Source organism: Oncorhynchus gorbuscha, unplaced genomic scaffold (genome assembly GCF_021184085.1).
Source record: "Oncorhynchus gorbuscha isolate QuinsamMale2020 ecotype Even-year unplaced genomic scaffold, OgorEven_v1.0 Un_scaffold_1051, whole genome shotgun sequence".
Lineage (NCBI taxonomy): Eukaryota > Metazoa > Chordata > Actinopteri > Salmoniformes > Salmonidae > Oncorhynchus > Oncorhynchus gorbuscha.
In genome coordinates, this window is record NW_025745951.1 from 57,355 (window position 1) to 82,006 (window position 24,652).

At 49.4% G+C, this 24,652-nt stretch overlaps 1 protein-coding gene across 1 annotated transcript; it reads left to right on the forward strand.

Annotated features, from left to right (window-relative positions):
- Nucleotides 1-24,348, forward strand: LOC124021101 (heat shock protein beta-2-like). The gene is made up of 3 exons (XM_046336428.1): nucleotides 1-139; nucleotides 3,203-3,393; nucleotides 21,393-24,348. The coding sequence occupies exons 1-3, from the start codon at nucleotides 43-45 to the stop codon at nucleotides 21,606-21,608; spliced, it is 504 nt and encodes a 167-aa protein (XP_046192384.1). The 5' UTR covers nucleotides 1-42; the 3' UTR covers nucleotides 21,609-24,348.
- Nucleotides 24,349-24,652: the final 304 nt, after the last annotated feature.

Below are 24,652 nucleotides of genomic sequence, written 5' to 3' on the forward strand. Positions count from 1 at the left end.
TCTGCCTCACTCTCTCTTTCTCCTTCTGTCAGTCATTGAGTCATGATGGCGGAGCGGACGGTGCCTCATGCATTTCCCATGAGTACTCAGTGTGAACTGAACTCTCCCAGAAGGATCTACGATCAGAACTTTGGAGAGGGTAGGAACCTCTCCCTCTCTCTGTCATTTTCTGTCTGTCTCTCTGTCGCTCTCTGTCTCTCTTTGTCTCTCTGTGTGTTTTTAAATCAGAGGTGTATTTAGTTTGTGATCTAGCGGAAGCTACGCTATAAAACTATCACTGGATCACTGTCTGTAGCTAACATGCTATATCTCAGTACTAGTTATGTGTGTGTGTGTGTGTGTGTGTGTGTGTGTGTGTGTGTGTGTGTGTGTGTGTGTGTGTGTGTGTGTGTGTGTGTGTGTGTGTGTGTGTGTGTGTGTGTGTGTGTGTGTGTGTGTGTGTGTGTGTGTGTCACTAGTCACTATAAATCCAAAACAAACAGAGATGAATGTCCAATATTATTTCCCCCTGAACTAGGGAACCCCGCTCCTCAGAAGGACTGTGTGTATAAATAGAACGTCCAGCTGAACAGGGTTCCATAATAACCTATGGCAGCCTGGAACACACACGCAGGGCTGTAAAGCCTGCATAGAGACTAGGTATGGAAAAACATGTCTGATCAGAGGAGAGGCAGAAAAATAACAGGGGTGAGTTTCTCCTAAGCCTTGTAGCCAGAGGTATGTTTTCAGACCCACACACCATCCTAGAACAGCTGCACTGGGTTATATAGGAACTACTGTAAATCTCTTACCCCCCCCCAGCCCTGAGAGAACTATCTAACTACTGTAAATCTCTTTCCCCCCAGCCCTGAGAGAACTGTCAAACTACTGTAAACCTCTTTCCCCCCAGCCCTGAGAGAACTATCAAACTACTGTAAACCTCTTTCCCCCCAGCCCTGAGAGAACTATCAAACTACTGTAAACCTCTTTCCCCCCAGCCCTGAGAGAACTGTCAAACTACTGTAAACCTCTTTCCCCCAGCGCTGAGAGAACTGTCAAACTACTGTAAATCTCTCCCCCAGCCCTGAGAGAACTGTCAAACTACTGCAAATCTCCTACCCCCCCCCCCCAGCCCTGAGAGAACTGTCAAACTACTGTAAATCTCCTACCCCCCCAGCCCTGAGAGAACTATCAAACTAATATAAACCTCTTCCCCCAGCCCTGAGAGAACTGTCAAACTACTGTAAATCTCCTAAATCTCCTAACCCCCAGCCCTGAGAGAACTGTCAAACTACTGTAAATATCTTACCCCCCAGCCCTGAGAACTGTCAAACTAATATAAACCTCTTCCCCCAGAACTGTCAAACTACTGTAAATCTCTTCCCACCCCAGCCCTGAGAGAACTGTCAAACTACTGTAAATCTTGTAAATCTCTTCCCCCCCAGCCCTGAGAGAACTGTCAAACTACTGTAAATATTACCCCCAGCCCTGAGAGAACTTAACCCCCCAGCCCTGAGAGAACTGTCAAACTACTGTAAACCTCTTTCCCCCAGCCCTGAGAGAACTGTCAAACTACTGTAAACCTCTTTCCCCCAGCGCTGAGAGAACTGTCAAACTACTGTAAATCTCTCCCCCCAGCCCTGAGAGAACTGTCAAACTACTGCAAATCTCCTACCCCCCCCAGCCCTGAGAGAACTGTCAAACTACTGTAAATCTCCTACCCCCAGCCCTGAGAGAACTATCAAACTAATATAAACCTCTTCCCCCCAGCCCTGAGAGAACTGTCAAACTACTGTAAATCTCCTACCCCCCAGCCCTGAGAGAACTGTCAAACTACTGTAAATCTCCTACCCCCCAGCCCTGAGAGAACTGTCAAACTACTGTAAATATCTTAACCCCCAGCCCTGAGAGAACTGTCAAACTAATATAAACCTCTTCCCCCAGCCCTGAGAGAACTGTCAAACTACTGTAAATCTCCTACCCCCCCAGCCCTGAGAGAACTGTCAAACTACTGTAAATCTCCTACCCCCAGCCCTGAGAGAACTGTCAAACTACTGTAAATATCTTACCCCCAGCCCTGAGAGAACTGTCAAACTACTGTAAATCTCTTCCCACCCCAGCCCTGAGAGAACTGTCAAACTACTGTAAATCTTTTCCCCCAGCCCTGAGAGAACTGTCAAACTACTGTAAATATCTTAACCCCCAGCCCTGAGAGAACTGTCAAACTATTGTAAATCTCTTCCCCCAGCGCTGAGAGAACTATCAAACTACTGTAAATCTCTTCCTCCCCAGCCCTGAGAGAACTGTCAAATTACTGTAAATCTCTTCCCCCCAGCGCTGAGAGAACTATCAAACTACTGTAAATCCCCCCCCCAGCCCTGAAAGAACTATCAAACTACTGTAAATCTCCCCCCCCACAGACCTGAGAGAACTGTCAAACTACTGTAAATCTCTTCCCCCAGTGCTGAGAGAACTATCAAACTACTGTAAATCTCCCCCCAGCCATGAAAAAGAACTATCAGACTACTGTAAATCTCCCCCCACAGACCTGAGAGAACTGTCAAACTACTGTAAATCTCTTCCCCCAGCCCTGAGAGAACTGTCAAACTACTGTAAATCTCTTCCCCCAGCGCTGAGAGAACTATCAAACTACTGTAAATCTCTTTCCCCCAGCCCTGAGAGTACAATCGAACTACTGTAAATCTCTTTCCCCCCAGCCCTGAGAGAACTATCAAACTAATGTAAACCTTGACTCCTCCCCATCTATATGATTCTATTATCTAACTCCTCCCCATCTACATGATTCTATTATCTAACTCCTCCCACATCTATATGATTCTATTATCTAACTCCTCCCCCAGCTATATGATTCTATTATTTGACTCCTCCCCCAGCTATATGATTCTATTACTTGACTCCTCCCCCATCTATATGATTCTATTATCTCACTCCTCCCCCTGCAATATGATTCTATTATCTGACTCCTCCCACATCTATATGATTCTATTATCTAACTCCTCCCACATCTATATGATTCTTCTATCTGACTCCACCCCCAGCAAAATTATTCTATTATTTGACTCCTCTCCCAGCTATATGATTATATTATTTGACTCCTCCCCAGCTGTATGATTTTGTTCTCTGACTCCTCCCCCAGCTATATGATTCTATTATCTGACTCCTCCCCCAGCTGTATGATTCTGATATCTGACTCCTCCCCCAGCTCTTACCCCCCAGGACCTCCTCACCCCCACCCTGTACCATGGTTATTATGTCCGTCCAAGAATCACCAAGCAGCTAGGGCGGGGCTTCTCTGATATAGAGGCGGAGCCAGGGAAGTGGACCGTTCGATTGGACGTGTGTCAGTTCACTCCTGATGAAGTCACCGTTCGCACTGTCGACAACCTATTGGAGGTAAAGACTTCTAACCCCTGACCTCTAACGAAATGGTTGATGGACATCAGAAAATTAATACATACCATATGAAACACAACATAAAGTATCACACGTAATGGAGTGTCTCTGATTTACTTACAGAATAATATGAAATGCTCTAAGACCAGGTGGCTTTGAATGCCACTTTGGTCAACTTATTAGTGGTGGTCCCAGTGTTGGCCACTCTGGTCAACTTATTGACGCCCATTGTTGGCCACTCTGGTCAACTTATTGAGTCCCAGTGCTGGCCACTCTGGTCAACTTATTGAGTCCCATTGTTGGCCACTCTGGTCAACTTATTGAGTCCCAGTGTTGGCCACTCTAGTCAACTTATTAGTGGTTGTCCCATTGTTGGCCACTCTGGTCAACTTATTGAGGCCCAGTGCTGGCCACTCTGGTCAACTTATTGAGTCCCAGTGTTGGCCACTCTAGTCAACTTATTAGTGGTTGTCCCATTGTTGGCCACTCTAGTCAACTTATTAGTGGTTGTCCCAGTGCTGGCCACTCTGGTCAACTTATTGAGTCCCAGTGTTGGCCACTCTGGTCAACTTATTGAGTGTTTGTCCCAGTGCTGGCCACTCTGGTCAACTTATTGAGTCCCAGTGCTGGCCACTCTGGTCAACTTATTGAGTCCCAGTGTTGGCCACTCTGGTCAACTTATTGAGTCCCAGTGTTGGCCACTCTGGTCAACTTATTGAGTCCCATTGTTGGCCACTCTGGTCAACTTATTGAGTCCCATTGTTGGCCACTCTGGTCAACTTATTGAGTCCCATTGTTGGCCACTCTGGTCAACTTATTGAGTCCCAGTGTTGGCCACTCTGGTCAACTTATTGAGTCCCAGTGTTGGCCACTCTGGTCAACTTATTGAGTCCCATTGTTGGCCACTCTGGTCAACTTATTGAGTCCCAGTGTGGGCCACTCTGGTCAACTTATTGAGTCCCAGTGTTGGCCACTCTGGTCAACTTATTGACGCCCATTGTTGGCCACTCTGGTCAACTTATTGAGTCCCAGTGCTGGCCACTCTGGTCAACTTATTGAGTCCCATTGTTGGCCACTCTGGTCAACTTATTGAGTCCCAGTGTTGGCCACTCTGGTCAACTTATTGACGCCCATTGTTGGCCACTCTAGTCAACTTATTGAGTCCCATTGTTGGCCACTCTGGTCAACTTATTGACGCCCATTGTTGGCCACTCTGGTCAACTTATTGAGTCCCATTGTTGGCCACTCTGGTCAACTTATTGAGTCCCAGTGCTGGCCACTCTGGTCAACTTATTGAGGCCCAGTGCTGGCCACTCTGGTCAACTTATTGAGTCCCAGTGTTGGCCACTCTAGTCAACTTATTAGTGGTTGTCCCATTGTTGGCCACTCTGGTCAACTTATTGAGTGGTTGTCCCAGTGCTGGCCACTCTGGTCAACTTATTGAGTCCCAGTGTTGGCCACTCTGGTCAACTTATTGACGCCCATTGTTGGCCACTCTGGTCAACTTATTGAGGCCCAGTGCTGGCCACTCTGGTCAACTTATTGAGTCCCAGTGTTGGCCACTCTAGTCAACTTATTAGTGGTTGTCCCATTGTTGGCCACTCTAGTCAACTTATTAGTGGTTGTCCCAGTGCTGGCCACTCTGGTCAACTTATTGAGTCCCAGTGTTGGCCACTCTGGTCAACTTATTGAGTCCCATTGTTGGCCACTCTGGTCAACTTATTGAGTCCCATTGTTGGCCACTCTGGTCAACTTATTGAGTCCCATTGTTGGCCACTCTGGTCAACTTATTGAGTCCCATTGTTGGCCACTCTGGTCAACTTATTGAGTCCCATTGTTGGCCACTCTGGTCAACTTATTGAGTCCCATTGTTGGCCACTCTGGTCAACTTATTGAGTCCCATTGTTGGCCACTCTGGTCAACTTATTGAGTCCCATTGTTGGCCACTCTGGTCAACTTATTGAGTCCCATTGTTGGCCACTCTGGTCAACTTATTGAGTCCCATTGTTGGCCACTCTGGTCAACTTATTGAGTCCCATTGTTGGCCACTCTGGTCAACTTATTGAGTCCCAGTGTTGGCCACTCTGGTCAACTTATTGAGTCCCAGTGCTGGCCACTCTGGTCAACTTATTGAGTCCCATTGTTGGCCACTCTGGTCAACTTATTGAGTCCCAGTGTTGGCCACTCTGGTCAACTTATTGAGTCCCAGTGTTGGCCACTCTGGTCAACTTATTGAGTGGTTGTCCCAGTGTTGGCCACTCTGGTCAACTTATTGAGTGGTTGTCCCAGTGTTGGCCACTCTGGTCAACTTATTGAGTCCCAGTGCTGGCCACTCTGGTCAACTTATTGAGTCCCAGTGTTGGCCACTCTGGTCAACTTATTGACGCCCATTGTTGGCCACTCTAGTCAACTTATTGAGTCCCATTGTTGGCCACTCTGGTCCCATTGTTGGCCACTCTGGTCAACTTATTGAGTCCCATTGTTGGCCACTCTGGTCAACTTATTGAGTCCCAGTGCTGGCCACTCTGGTCAACTTATTGAGTCCCAGTGCTGGCCACTCTGGTCAACTTATTGAGTCCCAGTGTTGGCCACTCTAGTCAACTTATTAGTGGTTGTCCCCCATTGTTGGCCACTCTGGTCAACTTATTGTCCCAGTGGTTGTCCCAGTGCTGGCCACTCTGGTCAACTTATTGAGTCCCAGTGTTGGCCACTCTGGTCAACTTATTGTCCCATTGTTGGCCACTCTGGTCAACTTATTGAGGCCCAGTGCTGGCCACTCTGGTCAACTTATTGAGTCCCAGTGTTGGCCACTCTAGTCAACTTATTAGTGGTTGTCCCATTGTTGGCCACTCTAGTCAACTTATTAGTGGTTGTCCCAGTGCTGGCCACTCTGGTCAACTTATTGAGTCCCAGTGTTGGCCACTCTGGTCAACTTATTGAGTCCCATTGTTGGCCACTCTGGTCAACTTATTGAGTCCCATTGTTGGCCACTCTGGTCAACTTATTGAGTCCCATTGTTGGCCACTCTGGTCAACTTATTGAGTCCCATTGTTGGCCACTCTGGTCAACTTATTGAGTCCCATTGTTGGCCACTCTGGTCAACTTATTGAGTCCCATTGTTGGCCACTCTGGTCAACTTATTGAGTCCCATTGTTGGCCACTCTGGTCAACTTATTGAGTCCCATTGTTGGCCACTCTGGTCAACTTATTGAGTCCCATTGTTGGCCACTCTGGTCAACTTATTGAGTCCCAGTGTTGGCCACTCTGGTCAACTTATTGAGTCCCAGTGCTGGCCACTCTGGTCAACTTATTGAGTCCCATTGTTGGCCACTCTGGTCAACTTATTGAGTCCCAGTGTTGGCCACTCTGGTCAACTTATTGAGTCCCAGTGTTGGCCACTCTGGTCAACTTATTGAGTGGTTGTCCCAGTGTTGGCCACTCTGGTCAACTTATTGAGTGGTTGTCCCAGTGTTGGCCACTCTGGTCAACTTATTGAGTCCCAGTGCTGGCCACTCTGGTCAACTTATTGAGTCCCAGTGTTGGCCACTCTGGTCAACTTATTGAGTCCCAGTGTTGGCCACTCTGGTCAACTTATTGAGTCCCAGTGTTGGCCACTCTGGTCAACTTATTGAGTGGTTGTCCCAGTGTTGGCCACTCTGGTCAACTTATTGAGTCCCAGTGTTGGCCACTCTGGTCAACTTATTGAGTGGTTGTCCCAGTATTGGCCACTCTGGTCAACTTATTGAGTCCCAGTGCTGGCCACTCTGGTCAACTTATTGAGTCCCAGTGTTGGCCACTCTGGTCAACTTATTGAGTCCCAGTGTTGCCACTCTGGTCAACTTATTGAGTCCCAGTGCTGGCCACTCTGGTCAACTTATTGAGTCCCAGTGCTGGCCACTCTGGTCAACTTATTGAGTCCCAGTGTTGGCCACTCTGGTCAACGTATTGAGTCCCAGTGTTGGCCACTCTGGTCAACTTATTGAGTCCCAGTGTTGCCACTCTGGTCAACTTATTGAGTGGTTGTCCCAGTGTTGGCCACTCTGGTCAACTTATTGAGTCCCAGTGCTGGCCACTCTGGTCAACTTATTGAGTCCCAGTGTTGGCCACTCTGGTCAACTTATTGAGTCCCAGTGTTGGCCACTCGGGTCAACTTATTGAGTCCCAGTGTTGGCCACTCTGGTCAACTTATTGAGTCCCAGTGCTGGCCACTCTGGTCAACTTATTGAGTCCCAGTGTTGGCCACTCTGGTCAACTTATTGAGTGGGTGTCCCAGTGCTGGCCACTCAGGTCAATTTATTGAGTCCCAGTGTTGGCCACTCTAGTCAACTTATTGAGTGGTTGTCCCAGTGCTGGCCACTCCGGTCAATTTATTGAGTCCCAGTGTTGGCCACTCTGGTCACCTTATTGAGTCCCAGTGTTGGCTATTCTAGTCAACTTATTGAGTCCCAATGTTGGCCACTCTGGTCAACTTATTGAGTCCCAGTGCTGGCCACTCTGGTCAACTTATTAGTGGTTGTCCCAGTGCTGGCCACTCTAGTCAACTTATTGAGTCCCAGTGCTGGCCACTCTGGTCAACTTATTGAGTCCCAGTGCTGGCCACTCTGGTCAACTTATTGAGTGGTTGTCCCAGTGTTGGCCACTCTGGTCAACTTATTGAGTGGTTGTCCCAGTGCTGGCCACTCCGGTCAACTTATTGAGTCCCAGTGCTGGCCACTCTGGTCAACTTATTGAGGCCCAGTGCTGGCCACTCTAGTCAACTTATTAGTGGTTGTCCCAGTGTTGGCCACTCTGGTCAACTTATTGAGTCCCAGTGCTGGCCACTCTAGTCAACTTATTAGTGGTTGTCCCAGTGCTGGCCACTCTGGTCAACTTATTAGTGGTTGTCCCAGTGTTGGCCACTCTGGTCAACTTATTGAGTCCCAGTGCTGGCCACTCTGGTCAACTTATTGAGTCCCAGTGCTGGCCACTCTGGTCAACTTATTGAGTGGTTGTCCCAGTGTTGGCCACTCTGGTCAACTTATTGAGTGGTTGTCCCAGTGTTGGCCACTCTGGTCAACTTATTGAGTCCCAGTGTTGGCCACTCTGGTCAACTTATTGAGTCCCAGTGTTGGCCACTCTGGTCAACTTATTGACGCCCATTGTTGGCCACTCTGGTCAACTTATTGAGGCCCAGTGCTGGCCACTCTGGTCAACTTATTGAGTCCCAGTGTTGGCCACTCTAGTCAACTTATTAGTGGTTGTCCCATTGTTGGCCACTCTAGTCAACTTATTGAGTGGTTGTCCCAGTGCTGGCCACTCTGGTCAACTTATTGAGTCCCAGTGTTGGCCACTCTGGTCAACTTATTGAGTCCCATTGTTGGCCACTCTGGTCAACTTATTGACGTCCCATTGTTGGCCACTCTGGTCAACTTATTGAGTCCCATTGTTGGCCACTCTGGTAAACTTATTGAGTCCCATTGTTGGCCACTCTGGTCAACTTATTGAGTCCCAGTGTTGGCCACTCTGGTCAACTTATTGAGTCCCAGTGTTGGCCACTCTGGTCAACTTATTGAGTCCCATTGTTGGCCACTCTGGTCAACTTATTGAGTCAGTGTGGGCCCCAGTGTGTTGGCCACTCTGGTCAACTTATTGAGTCCCAGTGTTGGCCACTCTGGTCAACTTATTGAGTCCCAGTGTTGGCCACTCTGGTCAACTTATTGAGTCCCAGTGCTGGCCACTCTGGTCAACTTATTGAGTCCCATTGTTGGCCACTCTGGTCCAGTCCCAGTGTTGGCCACTCTGGTCAACTTATTGAGTCCCAGTGTTGGCCACTCTGGTCAACTTATTGAGTGGTTGTCCCAGTGTTGGCCACTCTGGTCAACTTATTGAGTGGTTGTCCCAGTGTTGGCCACTCTGGTCAACTTATTGAGTCCCAGTGCTGGCCACTCTGGTCAACTTATTGAGTCCCAGTGTTGGCCACTCTGGTCAACTTATTGAGTCCCAGTGTTGGCCACTCTGGTCAACTTATTGAGTCCCAGTGTTGGCCACTCTGGTCAACTTATTGAGTGGTTGTCCCAGTGTTGGCCACTCTGGTCAACTTATTGAGTCCCAGTGCTGGCCACTCTGGTCAACTTATTGAGTCCCAGTGTTGGCCACTCTGGTCAACTTATTGAGTCCCAGTGTTGGCCACTCTGGTCAACTTATTGAGTCCCAGTGTTGGCCACTCTGGTCAACTTATTGAGTCCCAGTGTTGCCACTCTGGTCAACTTATTGAGTCCCAGTGCTGGCCACTCTGGTCAACTTATTGAGTCCCAGTGCTGGCCACTCTGGTCAACTTATTGAGTCCCAGTGTTGGCCACTCTGGTCAACTTATTGAGTCCCAGTGTTGGCCACTCTGGTCAACTTATTGAGTCCCAGTGTTGCCACTCTGGTCAACTTATTGAGTGGTTGTCCCAGTGTTGGCCACTCTGGTCAACTTATTGAGTCCCAGTGCTGGCCACTCTGGTCAACTTATTGAGTCCCAGTGTTGGCCACTCTGGTCAACTTATTGAGTCCCAGTGTTGGCCACTCTGGTCAACTTATTGAGTCCCAGTGTTGGCCACTCTGGTCAACTTATTGAGTCCCAGTGCTGGCCACTCTGGTCAACTTATTGAGTGGTTGTCCCAGTGTTGGCCACTCTAGTCACCTTATTGAGTCCCAGTGTTGGCTATTCTAGTCAACTTATTGAGTCCCAATGTTGGCCACTCTGGTCAACTTATTGAGTCCCAGTGTTGGCCACTCTGGTCAACTTATTGAGTCCCAGTGTTGGCCACTCTAGTCAACTTATTGAGTGGTTGTCCCAGTGCTGGCCACTCCGGTCAATTTATTGAGTCCCAGTGTTGGCCACTCTGGTCACCTTATTGAGTCCCAGTGCTGGCCACTCTGGTCAACTTATTGAGTCCCAGTGCTGGCCACTCTGGTCAACTTATTGAGTCCCAGTGCTGGCCACTCTGGTCAACTTATTGAGTCCCAGTGCTGGCCACTCTGGTCAACTTATTGAGTGGTTGTCCCAGTGTTGGCCACTCTGGTCAACTTATTGAGTGGTTGTCCCAGTGCTGGCCACTCCGGTCAACTTATTGAGTCCCAGTGCTGGCCACTCTGGTCAACTTATTGAGGCCCAGTGCTGGCCACTCTAGTCAACTTATTAGTGGTTGTCCCAGTGTTGGCCACTCTGGTCAACTTATTGAGTCCCAGTGCTGGCCACTCTAGTCAACTTATTAGTGGTTGTCCCAGTGTTGGCCACTCTGGTCAACTTATTGAGTCCCAGTGCTGGCCACTCTAGTCAACTTATTAGTGGTTTTCCCAGTGCTGGCCACTCTGGTCAACTTATTAGTGGTTGTCCCAGTGTTGGCCACTCTGGTCAACTTATTGAGTCCCAGTGCTGGCCACTCTGGTCAACTTATTGAGTCCCATTGTTGGCCACTCTGGTCAACTTATTGAGTCCCATTGTTGGCCACTCTGGTCAACTTATTGAGTCCCAGTGTTGGCCACTCTGGTCAACTTATTGAGTGGTTGTCCCAGTGTTGGCCACTCTGGTCAACTTATTGAGTGGTTGTCCCAGTGTTGGCCACTCTGGTCAACTTATTGAGTCCCAGTGCTGGCCACTCTGGTCAACTTATTGAGTCCCAGTGTTGGCCACTCTGGTCAACTTATTGAGTCCCAGTGTTGGCCACTCTGGTCAACTTATTGAGTCCCAGTGTTGGCCACTCTGGTCAACTTATTGAGTCCCATTGTTGGCCACTCTGGTCAACTTATTGAGTGGTTGTCCCAGTGCTGGCCACTCCGGTCAATTTATTGAGTCCCAGTGTTGGCCACTCTAGTCAACTTATTGAGTGGTTGTCCCAGTGCTGGCCACTCCGGTCAATTTATTGAGTCCCAGTGTTGGCCACTCTAGTCAACTTATTGAGTGGTTGTCCCAGTGCTGGCCACTCCGGTCAATTTATTGAGTCCCAGTGTTGGCCACTCTGGTCAACTTATTGAGTCCCAGTGCTGGACACTCTGGTCAAATTAAGGAGTCCCAGTGCTGGCCACTCTGGTCAACTTATTGAGTCCCAGTGCTGGCCACTCTGGTCAACTTATTGAGTCCCAGTGCTGGCCACTCTGGTCAACTTATTGAGTGGTTGTCCCAGTGTTGGCCACTCTGGTCAACTTATTGAGTCCCAGTGTTGGCCACTCTAGTCACCTTATTGAGTCCCAGTGTTGGCTATTCTAGTCAACTTATTGAGTCCCAATGTTGGCCACTCTGGTCAACTTATTGAGTCCCAGTGCTGGCCACTCTGGTCAACTTATTGAGTCCCAGTGCTGGCCACTCTGGTCAACTTATTGAGTGGTTGTCCCAGTGTTGGCCACTCTGGTCAACTTATTGAGTGGTTGTCCCAGTGCTGGCCACTCCGGTCAACTTATTGAGTCCCAGTGCTGGCCACTCTGGTCAACTTATTGAGTCCCAGTGCTGGCCACTCTAGTCAACTTATTAGTGGTTGTCCCAGTGTTGGCCACTCTGGTCAACTTATTGAGTCCCAGTGCTGGCCACTCTAGTCAACTTATTAGTGGTTGTCCCAGTGTTGGCCACTCTGGTCAACTTATTGAGTCCCAGTGCTGGCCACTCTAGTCAACTTATTAGTGGTTGTCCCAGTGCTGGCCACTCTGGTCAACTTATTGAGTGGTTGTCCCAGTGTTGGCCACTCTAGTCAACTTATTGAGTGGTTGTCCCAGTGTTGGCCACTCTGGTCAACTTATTGAGTCCCAGTGCTGGCCACTCTGGTCAACTTATTGAGTCCCAGTGCTGGCCACTCTGGTCAACTTATTGAGTCCCAGTGCTGGCCACTCTGGTCAACTTATTGAGGCCCAGTGCTGGCCACTCTAGTCAACTTATTAGTGGTTGTCCCAGTGTTGGCCACTCTGGTCAACTTATTGAGTCCCAGTGCTGGCCACTCTAGTCAACTTATTAGTGGTTGTCCCAGTGCTGGCCACTCTGGTCAACTTATTAGTGGTTGTCCCAGTGTTGGCCACTCTGGTCAACTTATTGAGTCCCAGTGCTGGCCACTCTGGTCAACTTATTGAGTCCCAGTGCTGGCCACTCTGGTCAACTTATTGAGTGGTTGTCCCAGTGTTGGCCACTCTGGTCAACTTATTGAGTCCCAGTGTTGGCCACTCTGGTCAACTTATTGAGTGGTTGTCCCAGTGTTGGCCACTCTGGTCAACTTATTGAGTGGTTGTCCCAGTGTTGGCCACTCTTTTCAACTTATTGAGTCCCAGTGCTGGCCACTCTGGTCAACTTATTGAGTCCCAGTGTTGGCCACTCTGGTCAACTTATTGAGTCCCAGTGTTGGCCACTCTGGTCAACTTATTGAGTCCCAGTGTTGGCCACTCTGGTCAACTTATTGAGTGGTTGTCCCAGTGTTGGCCACTCTGGTCAACTTATTGAGTCCCAGTGCTGGCCACTCTGGTCAACTTATTGAGTCCCAGTGTTGGCCACTCTGGTCAACTTATTGAGTCCCAGTGTTGGCCACTCTGGTCAACTTATTGAGTCCCAGTGTTGGCCACTCTGGTCAACTTATTGAGTCCCAGTGTTGCCACTCTGGTCAACTTATTGAGTCCCAGTGCTGGCCACTCTGGTCAACTTATTGAGTCCCAGTGCTGGCCACTCTGGTCAACTTATTGAGTCCCAGTGTTGGCCACTCTGGTCAACTTATTGAGTCCCAGTGTTGGCCACTCTGGTCAACTTATTGAGTCCCAGTGTTGCCACTCTGGTCAACTTATTGAGTGGTTGTCCCAGTGTTGGCCACTCTGGTCAACTTATTGAGTCCCAGTGCTGGCCACTCTGGTCAACTTATTGAGTCCCAGTGTTGGCCACTCTGGTCAACTTATTGAGTCCCAGTGTTGGCCACTCTGGTCAACTTATTGAGTCCCAGTGTTGGCCACTCTGGTCAACTTATTGAGTGGTTGTCCCAGTGTTGGCCACTCTGGTCAACTTATTGAGTCCCAGTGCTGGCCACTCTGGTCAACTTATTGAGTCCCAGTGTTGGCCACTCTGGTCACTTATTGAGTCCCAGTGTTGGCCACTCTGGTCAACTTATTGAGTCCCAGTGTTGGCCACTCTGGTCAACTTATTGAGTCCCAGTGTTGCCACTCTGGTCAACTTATTGAGTCCCAGTGCTGGCCACTCTGGTCAACTTATTGAGTCCCAGTGCTGGCCACTCTGGTCAACTTATTGAGTCCCAGTGTTGGCCACTCTGGTCAACTTATTGAGTCCCAGTGTTGGCCACTCTGGTCAACTTATTGAGTCCCAGTGTTGCCACTCTGGTCAACTTATTGAGTGGTTGTCCCAGTGTTGGCCACTCTGGTCAACTTATTGAGTCCCAGTGCTGGCCACTCTGGTCAACTTATTGAGTCCCAGTGTTGGCCACTCTGGTCAACTTATTGAGTCCCAGTGTTGGCCACTCGGGTCAACTTATTGAGTCCCAGTGTTGGCCACTCTGGTCAACTTATTGAGTCCCAGTGCTGGCCACTCTGGTCAACTTATTGAGTGGTTGTCCCAGTGTTGGCCACTCTAGTCACCTTATTGAGTCCCAGTGTTGGCTATTCTAGTCAACTTATTGAGTCCCAATGTTGGCCACTCTGGTCAACTTATTGAGTCCCAGTGTTGGCCACTCTGGTCAACTTATTGAGTCCCAGTGTTGGCCACTCTAGTCAACTTATTGAGTGGTTGTCCCAGTGCTGGCCACTCCGGTCAATTTATTGAGTCCCAGTGTTGGCCACTCTGGTCACCTTATTGAGTCCCAGTGCTGGCCACTCTGGTCAACTTATTGAGTCCCAGTGCTGGCCACTCTGGTCAACTTATTGAGTCCCAGTGCTGGCCACTCTGGTCAACTTATTGAGTCCCAGTGCTGGCCACTCTGGTCAACTTATTGAGTGGTTGTCCCAGTGTTGGCCACTCTGGTCAACTTATTGAGTGGTTGTCCCAGTGCTGGCCACTCCGGTCAACTTATTGAGTCCCAGTGCTGGCCACTCTGGTCAACTTATTGAGGCCCAGTGCTGGCCACTCTAGTCAACTTATTAGTGGTTGTCCCAGTGTTGGCCACTCTGGTCAACTTATTGAGTCCCAGTGCTGGCCACTCTAGTCAACTTATTAGTGGTTGTCCCAGTGTTGGCCACTCTGGTCAACTTATTGAGTCCCAGTGCTGGCCACTCTAGTCAACTTATTAGTGGTTGTCCCAGTGCTGGCCACTCTGGTCAACTTATTAGTGGTTGTCCCAGTGTTGGCCACTCTGGTCAACTTATTGAGTCCCAGTGCTGGCCACTCTGGTCAACTTATTGAGTCCCATTGTTGGCCACTCTGGTCAACTTATTGAGTCCCATTGTTGGCCACTCTGGTCAACTTATTGAGTCCCAGTGTTGGCCACTCTGGTCAACTTATTGAGTGGTTGTCCCAGTGTTGGCCACTCTGGTCAACTTATTGAGTGGTTGTCCCAGTGTTGGCCACTCTGGTCAACTTATTGAGTCCCAGTGCTGGCCACTCTGGTCAACTTATTGAGTCCCAGTGTTGGCCACTCTGGTCAACTTATTGAGTCCCAGTGTTGGCCACTCTGGTCAACTTATTGAGTCCCAGTGTTGGCCACTCTGGTCAACTTATTGAGTCCCATTGTTGGCCACTCTGGTCAACTTATTGAGTGGTTGTCCCAGTGCTGGCCACTCCGGTCAATTTATTGAGTCCCAGTGTTGGCCACTCTGGTCAACTTATTGAGTCCCAGTGCTGGACACTCTGGTCAACTTATTGAGTCCCAGTGCTGGCCACTCTGGTCAACTTATTGAGTCCCAGTGCTGGCCACTCTGGTCAACTTATTGAGTCCCAGTGCTGGCCACTCTGGTCAACTTATTGAGTGGTTGTCCCAGTGTTGGCCACTCTGGTCAACTTATTGAGTCCCAGTGTTGGCCACTCTAGTCACCTTATTGAGTCCCAGTGTTGGCTATTCTAGTCAACTTATTGAGTCCCAATGTTGGCCACTCTGGTCAACTTATTGAGTCCCAGTGCTGGCCACTCTGGTCAACTTATTGAGTCCCAGTGCTGGCCACTCTGGTCAACTTATTGAGTGGTTGTCCCAGTGTTGGCCACTCTGGTCAACTTATTGAGTGGTTGTCCCAGTGCTGGCCACTCCGGTCAACTTATTGAGTCCCAGTGCTGGCCACTCTGGTCAACTTATTGAGTCCCAGTGCTGGCCACTCTAGTCAACTTATTAGTGGTTGTCCCAGTGTTGGCCACTCTGGTCAACTTATTGAGTCCCAGTGCTGGCCACTCTAGTCAACTTATTAGTGGTTGTCCCAGTGTTGGCCACTCTGGTCAACTTATTGAGTCCCAGTGCTGGCCACTCTAGTCAACTTATTAGTGGTTGTCCCAGTGCTGGCCACTCTGGTCAACTTATTGAGTGGTTGTCCCAGTGTTGGCCACTCTAGTCAACTTATTGAGTGGTTGTCCCAGTGTTGGCCACTCTGGTCAACTTATTGAGTCCCAGTGCTGGCCACTCTGGTCAACTTATTGAGTCCCAGTGCTGGCCACTCTGGTCAACTTATTGAGTCCCAGTGCTGGCCACTCTGGTCAACTTATTGAGGCCCAGTGCTGGCCACTCTAGTCAACTTATTAGTGGTTGTCCCAGTGTTGGCCACTCTGGTCAACTTATTGAGTCCCAGTGCTGGCCACTCTAGTCAACTTATTAGTGGTTGTCCCAGTGCTGGCCACTCTGGTCAACTTATTAGTGGTTGTCCCAGTGTTGGCCACTCTGGTCAACTTATTGAGTCCCAGTGCTGGCCACTCTGGTCAACTTATTGAGTCCCAGTGCTGGCCACTCTGGTCAACTTATTGAGTGGTTGTCCCAGTGTTGGCCACTCTGGTCAACTTATTGAGTGGTTGTCCCAGTGTTGGCCACTCTGGTCAACTTATTGAGTCCCAGTGTTGGCCACTCTGGTCAACTTATTGAGTCCCAGTGTTGGCCACTCTGGTCAACTTATTGACGCCCATTGTTGGCCACTCTGGTCAACTTATTGAGTCCCAGTGTTGGCCACTCTGGTCAACTTATTGAGTCCCAGTGTTGGCCACTCTGGTCAACTTATTGACGCCCATTGTTGGCCACTCTGGTCAACTTATTGAGGCCCAGTGCTGGCCACTCTGGTCAACTTATTGAGTCCCAGTGTTGGCCACTCTAGTCAACTTATTAGTGGTTGTCCCATTGTTGGCCACTCTAGTCAACTTATTGAGTGGTTGTCCCAGTGCTGGCCACTCTGGTCAACTTATTGAGTCCCAGTGTTGGCCACTCTGGTCAACTTATTGAGTCCCATTGTTGGCCACTCTGGTCAACTTATTGACGCCCATTGTTGGCCACTCTGGTCAACTTATTGAGTCCCATTGTTGGCCACTCTGGTCAACTTATTGAGTCCCATTGTTGGCCACTCTGGTCAACTTATTGAGTCCCAGTGTTGGCCACTCTGGTCAACTTATTGAGTCCCAGTGTTGGCCACTCTGGTCAACTTATTGAGTCCCATTGTTGGCCACTCTGGTCAACTTATTGAGTCCTAGTGTGGGCCACTCTGGTCAACTTATTGAGTCCCAGTGTTGGCCACTCTGGTCAACTTATTGACGCCCATTGTTGGCCACTCTGGTCAACTTATTGAGTCCCAGTGCTGGCCACTCTGGTCAACTTATTGAGTCCCATTGTTGGCCACTCTGGTCAACTTATTGAGTCCCAGTGTTGGCCACTCTGGTCAACTTATTGAGTCCCAGTGTTGGCCACTCTGGTCAACTTATTGAGTGGTTGTCCCAGTGTTGGCCACTCTGGTCAACTTATTGAGTGGTTGTCCCAGTGTTGGCCACTCTGGTCAACTTATTGAGTGGTTGTCCCAGTGTTGGCCACTCTGGTCAACTTATTGAGTCCCAGTGCTGGCCACTCTGGTCAACTTATTGAGTCCCAGTGTTGGCCACTCTGGTCAACTTATTGAGTCCCAGTGTTGGCCACTCTGGTCAACTTATTGAGTCCCAGTGTTGGCCACTCTGGTCAACTTATTGAGTGGTTGTCCCAGTGTTGGCCACTCTGGTCAACTTATTGAGTCCCAGTGCTGGCCACTCTGGTCAACTTATTGAGTCCCAGTGTTGGCCACTCTGGTCAACTTATTGAGTGGTTGTCCCAGTGTTGGCCACTCTGGTCAACTTATTGAGTCCCAGTGCTGGCCACTCTGGTCAACTTATTGAGTCCCAGTGTTGGCCACTCTGGTCAACTTATTGAGTCCCAGTGTTGGCCACTCTGGTCAACTTATTGAGTCCCAGTGTTGGCCACTCTGGTCAACTTATTGAGTGGTTGTCCCAGTGTTGGCCACTCTGGTCAACTTATTGAGTCCCAGTGCTGGCCACTCTGGTCAACTTATTGAGTCCCAGTGTTGGCCACTCTGGTCAACTTATTGAGTCCCAGTGTTGGCCACTCTGGTCAACTTATTGAGTCCCAGTGTTGGCCACTCTGGTCAACTTATTGAGTCCCAGTGTTGCCACTCTGGTCAACTTATTGAGTCCCAGTGCTGGCCACTCTGGTCAACTTATTGAGTCCCAGTGCTGGCCACTCTGGTCAACTTATTGAGTCCCAGTGTTGGCCACTCTGGTCAACTTATTGAGTCCCAGTGTTGGCCACTCTGGTCAACTTATTGAGTCCCAGTGTTGCCACTCTGGTCAACTTATTGAGTGGTTGTCCCAGTGTTGGCCACTCTGGTCAACTTATTGAGTCCCAGTGCTGGCCACTCTGGTCAACTTATTGAGTCCCAGTGTTGGCCACTCTGGTCAACTTATTGAGTCCCAGTGTTGGCCACTCGGGTCAACTTATTGAGTCCCAGTGTTGGCCACTCTGGTCAACTTATTGAGTCCCAGTGCTGGCCACTCTGGTCAACTTATTGAGTGGTTGTCCCAGTGTTGGCCACTCTAGTCACCTTATTGAGTCCCAGTGTTGGCTATTCTAGTCAACTTATTGAGTCCCAATGTTGGCCACTCTGGTCAACTTATTGAGTCCCAGTGTTGGCCACTCTGGTCAACTTATTGAGTCCCAGTGTTGGCCACTCTAGTCAACTTATTGAGTGGTTGTCCCAGTGCTGGCCACTCCGGTCAATTTATTGAGTCCCAGTGTTGGCCACTCTGGTCACCTTATTGAGTCCCAGTGCTGGCCACTCTGGTCAACTTATTGAGTCCCAGTGCTGGCCACTCTGGTCAACTTATTGAGTCCCAGTGCTGGCCACTCTGGTCAACTTATTGAGTCCCAGTGCTGGCCACTCTGGTCAACTTATTGAGTGGTTGTCCCAGTGTTGGCCACTCTGGTCAACTTATTGAGTGGTTGTCCCAGTGCTGGCCACTCCGGTCAACTTATTGAGTCCCAGTGCTGGCCACTCTGGTCAACTTATTGAGGCCCAGTGCTGGCCACTCTAGTCAACTTATTAGTGGTTGTCCCAGTGTTGGCCACTCTGGTCAACTTATTGAGTCCCAGTGCTGGCCACTCTAGTCAACTTATTAGTGGTTGTCCCAGTGTTGGCCACTCTGGTCAACTTATTGAGTCCCAGTGCTGGCCACTCTAGTCAACTTATTAGTGGTTGTCCCAGTGCTGGCCACTCTGGTCAACTTATTAGTGGTTGTCCCAGTGTTGGCCACTCTGGTCAACTTATTGAGTCCCAGTGCTGGCCACTCTGGTCAACTTATTGAGTCCCATTGTTGGCCACTCTGGTCAACTTATTGAGTCCCATTGTTGGCCACTCTGGTCAACTTATTGAGTCCCAGTGTTGGCCACTCTGGTCAACTTATTGAGTGGTTGTCCCAGTGTTGGCCACTCTGGTCAACTTATTGAGTGGTTGTCCCAGTGTTGGCCACTCTGGTCAACTTATTGAGTCCCAGTGCTGGCCACTCTGGTCAACTTATTGAGTCCCAGTGTTGGCCACTCTGGTCAACTTATTGAGTCCCAGTGTTGGCCACTCTGGTCAACTTATTGAGTCCCAGTGTTGGCCACTCTGGTCAACTTATTGAGTCCCATTGTTGGCCCCCATTGTTGGCCACTCTGGTCAACTTATTGAGTGGTTGTCCCAGTGCTGGCCACTCCGGTCAATTTATTGAGTCCCAGTGTTGGCCACTCTAGTCAACTTATTGAGTGGTTGTCCCAGTGCTGGCCACTCCGGTCAATTTATTGAGTCCCAGTGTTGGCCACTCTAGTCAACTTATTGAGTGGTTGTCCCAGTGCTGGCCACTCCGGTCAATTTATTGAGTCCCAGTGTTGGCCACTCTGGTCAACTTATTGAGTCCCAGTGCTGGACACTCTGGTCAACTTATTGAGTCCCAGTGCTGGCCACTCTGGTCAACTTATTGAGTCCCAGTGCTGGCCACTCTGGTCAACTTATTGAGTCCCAGTGCTGGCCACTCTGGTCAACTTATTGAGTGGTTGTCCCAGTGTTGGCCACTCTGGTCAACTTATTGAGTCCCAGTGTTGGCCACTCTAGTCACCTTATTGAGTCCCAGTGTTGGCTATTCTAGTCAACTTATTGAGTCCCAATGTTGGCCACTCTGGTCAACTTATTGAGTCCCAGTGCTGGCCACTCTGGTCAACTTATTGAGTCCCAGTGCTGGCCACTCTGGTCAACTTATTGAGTGGTTGTCCCAGTGTTGGCCACTCTGGTCAACTTATTGAGTGGTTGTCCCAGTGCTGGCCACTCCGGTCAACTTATTGAGTCCCAGTGCTGGCCACTCTGGTCAACTTATTGAGTCCCAGTGCTGGCCACTCTAGTCAACTTATTAGTGGTTGTCCCAGTGTTGGCCACTCTGGTCAACTTATTGAGTCCCAGTGCTGGCCACTCTAGTCAACTTATTAGTGGTTGTCCCAGTGTTGGCCACTCTGGTCAACTTATTGAGTCCCAGTGCTGGCCACTCTAGTCAACTTATTAGTGGTTGTCCCAGTGCTGGCCACTCTGGTCAACTTATTGAGTGGTTGTCCCAGTGTTGGCCACTCTAGTCAACTTATTGAGTGGTTGTCCCAGTGTTGGCCACTCTGGTCAACTTATTGAGTCCCAGTGCTGGCCACTCTGGTCAACTTATTGAGTCCCAGTGCTGGCCACTCTGGTCAACTTATTGAGTCCCAGTGCTGGCCACTCTGGTCAACTTATTGAGTCCCAGTGCTGGCCACTCTGGTCAACTTATTGAGTCCCAGTGCTGGCCACTCTGGTCAACTTATTGAGTCCCAGTGCTGGCCACTCTGGTCAACTTATTGAGTCCCAGTGTTTGCCACTCTAGTCAACTTATTGAGTCCCAGTGCTGGCCACTCTGGTCAACTTATTGAGTCCCAGTGCTGGCCACTCTGGTCAACTTATTGAGTGGTTGTCCCAGTGTTGGCCACTCTGGTCAACTTATTGAGTCCCATTGTTGGCCACTCTAGTCAACTTATTGAGTCCCAGTGTTGGCCACTCTGGTCAACTTATTGAGTCCCAGTGCTGGCCACTCTGGTCAACTTATTGAGTCCCAGTGCTGGCCACTCTGGTCAACTTATTGAGTCCCAGTGTTGGCCACTCTAGTCAACTTATTGAGTGGTTGTCCCAGTGCTGGCCACTCTGGTCAACTTATTGAGTCCCAGTGCTGGCCACTCTGGTCAACTTATTGAGTCCCAGTGCTGGCTACTCTGGTCAACTTATTGAGTCCCAGTGCTGGCCACTCTGGTCAACTTATTGAGTCCCAGTGCTGGCCACTGGTCAACTTATTACCCCCACCCCGTGAAGGGGTTGCATCAGAGCGAGACTTCAAAATGGTTCTCAATGGAGATGCCCACGCTAAAAATACCTCTATCATGCTCTATTCCCCTGACCCCTGACCTGTTACCCCTGACCTCAAACCCCTTATCAAACCTTCTGGAGTTAAAGACCTGTCTCTCTCTCTCCCTCTTCCTTGGTTCGTTGTGGTGTGTGTTTATGCGTGTGTGTGTGTGTGTCAGGTCAGTGGTAACCACTCCCAGAGACAAGATGTCCACGGGTTCATCAGTCGGTCGTTTACGAGGACCTACATACTTCCTGTGGGTGTTGACCCTCTACTGCTCTTCGTCGACCTATCACACGACGGCATCCTCTCTGTCTCCGCTCCCCGGACAACCCCCGACCCGCCCTCCTCACACACGCATATCATACACACTCACACCGACAAGACAACCTAGTGACGACACACAGACACAACCAAAATACGACCTAGTGTCCTCTGTCATGGATCAACCCCAATTCCCCCCAGGATCAACCCCAACACCCTCTAGGATCAACCCCAATACCCTCTAGGATCAATTCCAACACCCTCTAGGATCAACCCCAACACCCTCTAGGATCAACCCCAATACCCTCTGGTGTCCTCTGTCATGGATCAACCCCAACACCCTCTAGGATCAACCCCAATACCCTCTAGGATCAACTCCAACACCCTCTAGGATCAACCCCAATACCCTCTAGTGTCCTCTGTCATGGATCAACCCCAACACCCTCTAGGATCAACCCCAACACCCTCTAGGATCAACTCCAACACCCTCTAGGATCAACCCCAATACCCTCTAGTGTCCTCTGTCATGGATCAACCCCAACACCCTCTAGGATCAACTCCAACACCCTCTAGGATCAACCCCAATACCCTCTGGTGTCCTCTGTCATGGATCAACCCCAACACCCTCTAGGATCAACCCCAATACCCCCTAGTGTCCTCTGTCATGGATCTACCCCAATACCCTCTAGGATCAACCCCAATACCCCCTAGTGTCCTCTGTCATGGATCAACCCCAACACCCTCTAGGATCAACCCCAATACCCTCTAGTGTCCTCTGTCATGGATCAACCCCAACACCCTCTAGGATCAACCCCAACACCCTCTAGGATCAACTCCAACACCCTCTAGGATCAACCCCAACACCCTCTAGGATCAACTCCAACACCCTCTAGGATCAACCCCAATACCCTCTAGGATCAACTCCAACACCCTCTAGGATCAACTCCAACACCCTCTAGGATCAACCCCAATACCCTCTAGTGTCCTCTGTCATGGATCAACCCCAACACCCTCTAGGATCAACCCCAACACCCTCTAGGATCAACCCCAATACCCTCTAGGATCAACCCCAACACCCTCTAGGATCAACTCCAACACCCTCTAGGATCAACCCCAATACCCTCTAGTGTCCTCTGTCATGGATCAACCCCAACACCCTCTAGGATCAACTCCAACACCCTCTAGGATCAACCCCAATACCCCCTAGTGTCCTCTGTCATGGATCAAACCCAATTCCCCCTAGGATCAACCCCAATACCCCCTAGTGTCCTCTGTCATGGATCAACCCCAACACCCTCTAGGGTCAACCCCAACACCCTCTAGGATCAACCCCAATACCCTCTAGGATCAACCCCAATACCCTCTAGGATCAACTCCAACACTCTCTAGGATCAACCCCAATACCCTCTAGTGTCCTCTGTCATGGATCAACCCCAACACCCTCTAGGATCAACCCCAATACCCTCTAGGATCAACTCCAACACTCTCTAGGATCAACCCCAATACCCCCTAGTGTCCTCTGTCATGGATCAACCCCAACACCCTCTAGGATCAACTCCAACACCCTCTAGGATCAACTCCAACACTCTCTAGGATCAACCCCAATACCCCCTAGTGTCCTCTGTCATGGATCAACCCCAATACCACCCGGAATGAGATATATGGAATGCAGACCTTGGGAGATAGAACAAGGAACGCAGACCGTGGGGGAAAGCAGAAGGAACAGAGACTGTGGGGGTTAGTAGACTGTGGGGGATAGGAGACTGTGGGGGATAGGAGACTATGGTGGATAGAACAAGGACCGTAGACCATGGGGGATAGAACAAGGTACGCAGACCGTGGGGGATACTAGAAGGACCGTAGACCGTGGGGGACAGTAGAAGGAAGGTGAACCGTGGGAGATAGAGCAAGGACCGTAGACCGTGGGGGACAGTACAAGGAAGGTGAACCGTGCGGCACAGTACAAGGAACGTAGACTGTAGGGGATAGCAGACGGTGGGGGATAGCAGACTGTGGTGGATAGCAGACTGTAGGTGATAGCAGACTGTGGGGGATAGCAGACTGTAGGTGATAGCAGACTGTGGGGAATAGCAGACTGTGGGGGATAGCAGACTGTAGGTGATAGCAGACTGTGGGGAATAGCAGACTGTGGGGGATAGCAGACTGTAGGTGATAGCAGACTGTGGGGAATAGCAGACTGTGGGGGATAGCAGAGTGTAGGTGATAGCAGACTGTGGGGCATAAGACGCCATCATTGGTGCCCATTCAGCGATGCTGATCTAACATGGTGGATATTAAATCAAGTCCGTCATGATTGATGTGTTCTATCAGGCCCACAATGTGGTTTCTACAATCCCATTTGGATATATTTGTCTGTTTTCGCTGCATAATATTTAGAAGTTGTCTTTTTCGGGTTTCAAATTTCTTTGTGCTCAATGCCAACTACCGTTCTGATAAACTGGTAGCAAAGCCAGCATAGAGAAGTCGGTGGTTGTAGTCAAAGCCGTTTTTAACTGTAGTGCATTTGATTGGTGACGAACATGTACTGTATAAGGGATGGCATCTTTACAAGCATTATACTCCAATATCTACCACAACGTAGAGTCAAATACATATATTAACAATAGCCTTAATGTAGGTTGATTCTGATGGCCGGTAATGAGGAGATCTATCCCCAACCGTTTCCATGGTTTCTGTGGAACTCTTACATAATCTATTAGATCGGACATTTCTGAAGATTTATATTGTTCCTTAGTGATGCTCTAGTTTACAATAAAATATACCTATTGTTTTTGTAATAAACAATAGTGTTGTTTCTTAAACTAGAATATGGTCTAATGATCTCCATAGATCATAAATAAATTAATAAATAAGGATTGAGTTCTCGAATTGAATGGTTTATTCACCGGAACTCACACATGCTGCTGTTGAATGGTTTATTAACCGGAACTCACACATGCTGCTGTTGAATGGTTTATTAACCGGAACTCACACATGCTGCTGTTGAATGGTTTATTAACCGGAACTCACACATGCTGCTGTTGAATGGTTTATTAACCGGAACTCACACATGCTGCTGTTGAATGGTTTATTAACCGGAACTCACACATGCTGCTGTTGAATGGTTTGATTAACCGGAACTCACACATGCTGCTGTTGAATGGTTTATTAACC